The sequence below is a fragment of the Nansenia antarctica genome, assembly GCF_963989245.1.
Source record: "Nansenia antarctica genome assembly, chromosome: 1".
NCBI lineage: Eukaryota > Metazoa > Chordata > Actinopteri > Argentiniformes > Microstomatidae > Nansenia > Nansenia antarctica.
In genome coordinates, this window is record NC_137674.1 from 49,873,190 (window position 1) to 49,880,689 (window position 7,500).

The 7,500-nt window shown below is 46.1% G+C and overlaps 1 protein-coding gene across 1 annotated transcript in view; it reads right to left on the reverse strand.

Moving 5' to 3' along the window:
• asap2a (ArfGAP with SH3 domain, ankyrin repeat and PH domain 2a) overlaps nucleotides 1–7,500 on the reverse strand; it is a gene marked incomplete at both ends in the record, with an annotated part of 88,039 nt that overhangs the window by 31,543 nt on the left and 48,996 nt on the right. Inside the window, 5 exons of the mRNA XM_080547542.1 lie at nucleotides 937–1,023; nucleotides 1,828–1,903; nucleotides 2,146–2,231; nucleotides 2,931–3,060; nucleotides 5,934–5,983. Coding sequence (XP_080403668.1) covers nucleotides 937–1,023; nucleotides 1,828–1,903; nucleotides 2,146–2,231; nucleotides 2,931–3,060; nucleotides 5,934–5,983 — 429 coding nt within the window. The remainder of the gene's footprint in view (nucleotides 1–936; nucleotides 1,024–1,827; nucleotides 1,904–2,145; nucleotides 2,232–2,930; nucleotides 3,061–5,933; nucleotides 5,984–7,500) is intronic.

Consider the following 7,500-nt stretch of genomic DNA (forward strand, 5'->3'; position numbering starts at 1 on the left):
GCATCCCTAATGTAAACTGGCAGTGCATTCCACAATTTGGGTGCATAAAATGAGAATGCAGCCTCACCAAATCTCTTCTTTTGTACATGTGGTACACAGAGAAAACCAGCGTCAGAAGACCTGAGAGCTCTATTGGGCTGATATGCTAGCAAAAGGTCTTTCAGATATTCTGGTGCTGTGCCAGTGAGAGCTTTATAAACAAGCAGAAGGATCTTGAAATCTATTCTGAACTTAACAGGAAGCCAGAGTAGAGTCTCTAAAATAGGAGTCATCATACGATGACACAACCAACATGACGTTTCACTGAGACATCCACTTACTCTCCTAGACTGGGTTCACCAGGGACACAGGCAGCGAGGGAGAGAAGAGAGAGCACCTTAAGACAGGAAGGCCTTTGGCTTTTTTGCACATGTGAATTATGGGACGAAATCAATAATAAAACACAATCGTATCTGTTAATAATTCATTTGTCATCTTATAACAAAACCACTTGTTGTCTTAACCTGTTACCTCTCGCTGTGGAGCGAGTGTTGATGAACTAGCCCGTAGGGCGATCGACAGGTTGTGTGACTACTATGACTGGCAGCTACTGAGTTAAACCCTCATCCGGATTCTTCCACATAGTCCACAAGTACATATGAAGACCTCGAAAACATGGAGGGGGTCTCCTCAGTGAAGCTTGCTTATGTCGACAGAGAGCTAAGAGGGGGTTCGGTTATTGACATCAGCGCTTCCGTACTTAGTAATACGCGTCAGCAAACATATCTAGAAACAGAGACGATTATTATGGGATACAGACGCATCATCGGATGTCGGACATGTAACTCTGTAACGTTGACATTGTGAAGGCTATCCAGAGTGTTGAGAACCTGGTCTAGTGCTGTGCTGTGATGTGTATAGGGTGTGTGTGTGTGTGTGTGTGTGTGCAGGCGTTACCTCCTTCTGCTCCACCTGCAGGGCAGTCTTGAGGACGTCTCGTAGCTGAGTGAGCTGCTTCCTCTCCTCGTCCTGCACCTGCTTTATCTGGAGGGGGGGGGGGGGGGCGGCGGCGTTAGGATCTGGAGACATTGGGGGCTTAGCCCAGCTCGTGGGGGGGGGGGGGGGGGTGGCTGAGTTTTTGGTTGAGGAGTGGGGGGTTTGCACTAAATCGATGTGGTAGAGGGCTTCTTTTTTTTTCATGATCCGGAGATTCGGGGTCTATCCGGAAAACATTGGGGGCCTAACCAGCACCCTGAGAGGGGATGAGGGGGGATGGCGTCTCCCCTGAAATAAATCCAGTCAAAATCGTCCCCCTTCTAAAACTGCCATCGCCCCTTTCCATCCCTTATGTCATTTTATCAATGAATGTGGTATTACTGCTATTTCAACATTTAGTTTTGCGCATATTGAGTAAAATACTGTGGGCGAGGGGGGGGCGCACGCACACATGCGCTGACATTTTTACCAAGTCACTGACACTGAAGTCACTGACGCTGTGGGGATGCTAAAATTGTCCCCATATGATAAAATCCACCATCCCCCCTGATTTCCTTTTACAACTTGAGTACTGGGCCTAACGTCGTCACTGGGGTAGCGTGAGGTGACGCTGGGCTCCAGGCCGACACTTTATGGGCGGAAGCCGAACTCGAGATCTTGCGCGCGTAACTCCTAAATCTCGCATTTGTGATAATGGGGGTAATTTACACGACGATTCGATTCATGTGCACAGACTGGGTAGGGTCTTTAGTTCCCACCCTATCTGAAGACGGTATATAGGGAGAGGGTTAGAGAGGGACAGAGTGGAGGTGAACACTGACAGGGAAGGACAGGTGGGGTTTAGAGGCTCACCGTGTGGAGGTCTGTGGCTAGCTTCTCGATGGAGGGCTTCAGGTTGTCTACTGCCTTCAGCCCGTCCTGGAAGAAACTGAATAGAGAGACAGTCAGCAGATTGTGTGTGTGTGTGTGTGTGTGTGTGTGTGTGTGTATGTGTATGTGTGTGTGTGTGTGTGTGTGTGTGTACTTATGTGTATGTGTGTGTGTGTGTGTGTGTGTGTGTACTTATGTGTATGTGTGTGTGTGTGTGTGTGTGTGTGTGTGTGTGTGTGTACTTATGTGTGTGTATGTGTGTGTATGTGTGTATGTGTGTGTGTGGGTGGGTGGTCTTACTTGCACTGTGCGTGGAAATATTTGATGAGGTTCTGGAGGAGGTCCACCCCCTTCTTGATCTTGATCTCGTTGACTTTGAGGAGATACTGCAGAAACATGCAGCACAGCGTTTTAAAACCATGAGAGGGGTTAAGACTTTAAAGGGCTTATGAAATCTTTTAAGACGATCAAATAGATCACTCCATTATATGTACAGGTACATGGAGGCAGTCTTTCAAGTCCTCTCCCCTATCAGGAGTCATGGAAACGAGATTAGGAAATGAAGCTGAGGCAGTATTATTAGATAATTATACAACAGTTAGTTTCCGACCAAGTAATTTGATTGGACGAGAGTCATTCCATGAGTGCTGATATACAGTATAACAGCACTGGGACTTTTAACTATATGTATCACTCCGAAATGACCGTTAATACAAAGTAGCTAGCCTGCAGTTGTTTGTGTTCAGGTTACTAGGCAACAGTCCAGTTGCGGAACTATTTTTTGTTGACGGAGCCAAAATAAATGATTAAATAAACAAACAAATCATAATCTGTTGTCACTTATTACTGTTAACTAATAAATTGCACTGTAGAACTGTCGGGACTCGGCCTGCGGCTTCGTACCTACGACCGAATCACAGCCGTGCCGATGCTGGCAACCTCCTCCACCCCTCCTGTGTTATGGCTTATTCCTCTCACCTCACAATCTGGCAACCCTTTTACCCCTCCTGTGATCATGTCTTATACCACTCACCTCACAATCTGGCAACCCCTCTGCCTCCCCCTCACGGCTCACCCCCCCTCACCTCACACATCTGCAGCTGGAAGAAGCGCCTCTCCTTCTCCATCTCTTCGGCCACCTCCGCCCCGCTGATCTCCGTGCGGATCATGCCGTGCTGCCGGGCGTGCTCCTTCTTCTCCTTCTCTATCTTGGTGCTGAGGGGAGGAAGTGACATCGGCAGGAAGGGGTCAAAGGGACGAACCGACGCTTCCGAGTGGGCGTATTATCCACACAGTCCCAAACACACACTCAGACACACACACACACACACACACACACAGAGACAGAGAGAGAGAGAGAGAGAGAGAGAGAGAGAGAGACAGAGAGACAGAGAGACACACACACACAGAGATAGAGACAGAGAGACACACACACACAGAGAGAGAGAGACAGAGAGAGAGAGAGACAGAGACACACCACACACACAGAGAGAGAGAGACACACACACACACACACACACACACACACACAGATAGAGACAGAGACACACACACACACACACACACACAGAGATAGAGACAGAGACACACCACACACACACACACAGAGAGAGAGAGAGAGAGAGAGAGAGAGACACACACACACACACATCACACACACACATACTGCACACAGCCAATAGGAAAGACACAGGGGGAACCCATTCCATGCAGCAGGGCATTCTGTTCCATTATGCTTCAGCAGCCTATTCCTTTACAGAAGGATGCAGTGGTTTCTCCCCTAAGAAGAAGAGTGAGTCTGTGACCCGTGTGTGTGTGTGTACTAGTTCAGGGTCGGCCAGCGTACGGCCCGCGTTCATGCGTTGGGGTCAGAGGGGCCGCTATGACTGACCTCCTCTCACACAGAGGTTCGGCGTTCTGTGCGCTCGGCTCGGTCTGAATCGAGACATGGACCGAATCAGACCAAGGACGTTCCAAGAAACGATCGAGACAGAATCAAACCCAAGCAGACAGACACACAGACGCACAGACGCACAGACGCACAGACGCACAGACACAGACACAGACGCACAGACGCACAGACGCACAGACACACAGCCGGGGGGGGGGGGGGGGGTGCACATCAAGCTATGGCAAAGTGGTATGTATGCATGTGCTCTGTGGACCTCTCCTGTGACGATTCTAATTCTATCATACTTTAGTTCCATCAGCACGGTTACAACACTTTTAGATTAGATACTTGAAGAAAAAACGTCACCGTTCTGACCTGCCACGGCTTGACACACAACCTACAGTGATCTCCCTCATTTTGGGTCATTCCCAAAATGTTTTTTTCTTCTTTTTTGGGGGGGGGTGGTAAACCAGCATCCGCTAGCTAACACGTCGAGTTGCGCTAGGCCTATTTTATTAGTAGAAACATCTGGAAAGTCGGCCTATGAATCAATCTTCAACCCAGAAGCACGAGGGTGGAACTGGGAAGGTTCCCCCCCCCCCCCCCCCAGGCACAGATTAAGGCTAATCCTAGACGACAGTAAATACATCTTCGATAGAGTTTTTCTATTGAAAGTCGTATATTAGTCGTATATGAGTCCGGGACTGGGCTCTTAATCTGTGCCTGGGAAACCAGCCCATAGAGAAATGAACATCCTCTCTCTGCACACTAGTAGCCCAGGGATCAGATGGAACTCAGACTGGAGGGAGCACGGCAGAGTGCTTTGCAAACCGGTTTCAAGCGGTTGGAGGCGGAGCCGCCGTACGGGTCAAACAGCTCCACCTCTCTCTGTCTCGAAATATGAGAGGGAGCCGTTCTAATGGCAGATTAGAGAGATCTGTGATACGAGACTAGACCGATCCGTTTAGATCAGTCAATCTGGAGGAGGAACACCAGAGCTGATGGGGTAGTGTGTGTGTGTGTGTGTGTGTGTGTGTGTGTGTGTGTGTGTGTGTGTGTGTGTGTGTGTGTGTGTGTGTGTGTGTGTGTGTGTGTGTGTGTGTGGGGAGGTGGTGCTCTCAATCAAACTGAGTACTGTACTCCATTGATAGCAGACAGAGACAGAGGCATCAATGGAGGGATCTTAAAGGGGAGGTCAAGACCAGTCACATAGCATCCGGCTGAACTTTGTGGTACAAAGTCAGTACTGTCTTGTCTCTTCAAATTGGGTTGGAGAAGAACATGTATTACCCTTTCAGTAAAAAATGTCCTTTGCAGCTTGTAAAATATATAAGAATGCTATCAAATTTAATATACCGTTGCATGCACAAAAAAATCACAGTGATGTCGATGTGGATGGAGGGATGTGGGGGGGACAGGGTGAGTGAGACTGCGTTTGTTTTGTGGAGGACCACAGAGGGAGGGTGGTGGGGGAACAGGGGTTAATCAAGCACAAACAAGAGACAACAGGACACATGGTAGTACACCTCAGCCAACACACTGCAATCCTAACTCCAGATCTGCACGCATAACTCCCAACATTCGCATAAATCTCGCATTCATAATAATAATGATAATAATAATACATTAGACTTACATAGCACTTTTCTAGACACTCAAATACGCTTTACAAACTGAAAAGATCGAGTAGTAATAATAAAAAGAAACAAAAAAGGTAAATAAAATAAAGTATAGGGGCCTAGTTAAGGTAGTGCTGGGGACACATGGGAAGGGGAGGGGGAGAGGGTTAACTGGTGAAGGCAAGCTTGAAGAGGTGGGTTTTGAGGGCCTGTTAAATGTTGGGAGGGTGTTGGCCTGTCATATATACATGTCCACGATATATCTGCGCGACGGTTCGACTTATGCGCGCGGATCTTGAGTTAGGATTCCGTCCTTCTCGATCAAACGGGCTTCTTACCAGTCACAATAACACACTGAATGCAAACCGTTATCATGACCGTTTATACATATCTATATGTCATTGAAATGCTACGGGAACACTGCTCTCACAAGCATGGCCACCACACAGGGGGCCAATGGACCAACAGACAACAAAATGATCGACCAATAGTCTTAGCACTTTACCCTTACGTAATGAGCCAGAATCTCAGCTCCATTTCAAACTGTTGATACTGTAGAAACAATGTGAACTTCTTACACTTTAGTTTCGTAGTCCTTCCACGCTTTATCAAAGGGCTTTTTCAGGTCCTGTGAAAACAAGAGAGACATGTGTCAACAGCAAATTCTATAGGGAGTGTTGAATCAGGAATACACAGGTAGAAATAAACATTTAATAAATTGTGTTATACCTCTATGTACACATACAGGTTTATGCTGGTTAGCAACTATTGCACCAGATTTAGCTACATAGCTTATTTCCATACTGTACTGTACATAGATAGATCTCCACACAACATAACATTAACCTGGCTAACGTGATCACTCTATAACATTTGCACTACTGATGTTTACATTACTACCTTTGTACTGCTGTATATTGCACATTGCACATGTCTCCTGATATAGCTTCTTTTATACTTCTGCACATTAGATACCAGTGTTTCCTCTACATGCATTTATTGGTGGCGGGCCGCCACGAATGAATTTCCTCCGCCACGAATTGATTCGGCCTACTTCGTATTATATTATAGCTGATGATCTTTGTGTGTGTGTATGTGACTGTCAGTCACAAGTTTATATTCTGTATATTCATTATTATTTTTTTTGGGCCATCCTCTAGTTTTGGCTGTGATTAGGAAAAAAAAATAAATATATATATAAACGTTGTTTTGAGCACGCGTGCACGCGAAAAAATCGCGGTCACGGCCCAAAAAAAATCGCGGTCACGGCCATCCGCCACCATTGTAAAAATTCCTGGAGGAAACACTGGATACTGTACATAAACTACCCCACTGTACATAGCTCATAACTGCATATTGCCCATAACTGCATATACACCTCTAAACTATACTGATGTTTGCAATACTACCTCTGCACATACTGTACCTATCACTACCTCTATTTACGTACCGTATATCATGCCCTTATATCACTATTTGCACTTCTGGTTGGATGCTAAACTGCATTTTCGTTGTATTGTACTTGTAGGCCTGCTCTGCCATGACAATAAAGTTGAATCTAATCTAATCTAATCTAATCTAATCTAATCTAATAACAGTCTTCCACTGGGAGTGAATGTCAACTATGAGTCAACAAGACAACGGAAAAAGAACATGGTCAAAACACACAGAGGTAAATGATGCCACCGCTGCACACACAATCTACTACCATATGTGACACAGTCTAGTGAAATGAGCAACCAGAAGGCAAAGTCATTTTTCCGTTTTTTACATGTGCTTAAACTACAGATTGTAAGCTTTCAAATGATGTGTCATACATTGAAATCGGAAACAAATTGAAGACATGAGTATTTGAAAGTTGTTAACCATGAAATCACAATCCTGAGAAAAAGCCCTGTAAAGATTTCGTTCTTTTTCACCACTTCACACAGCCAGGTAATGGGCGGTAACAATAGCTGGTTAACCCCACCCCCAACCACTCCCCCTCTAGATATTGACAGCTTTATGTATGTATATTATATAGGCCTAAAGAAAAGATGATGCTACAGACAGCAGTAGTCCAGTCAAGGATTACCTGGCATTCCACCTCAGTACCCAGAACCTCACCTAGCCTGATTTATTCAGATTGCCCGGCCTAGTATTTCA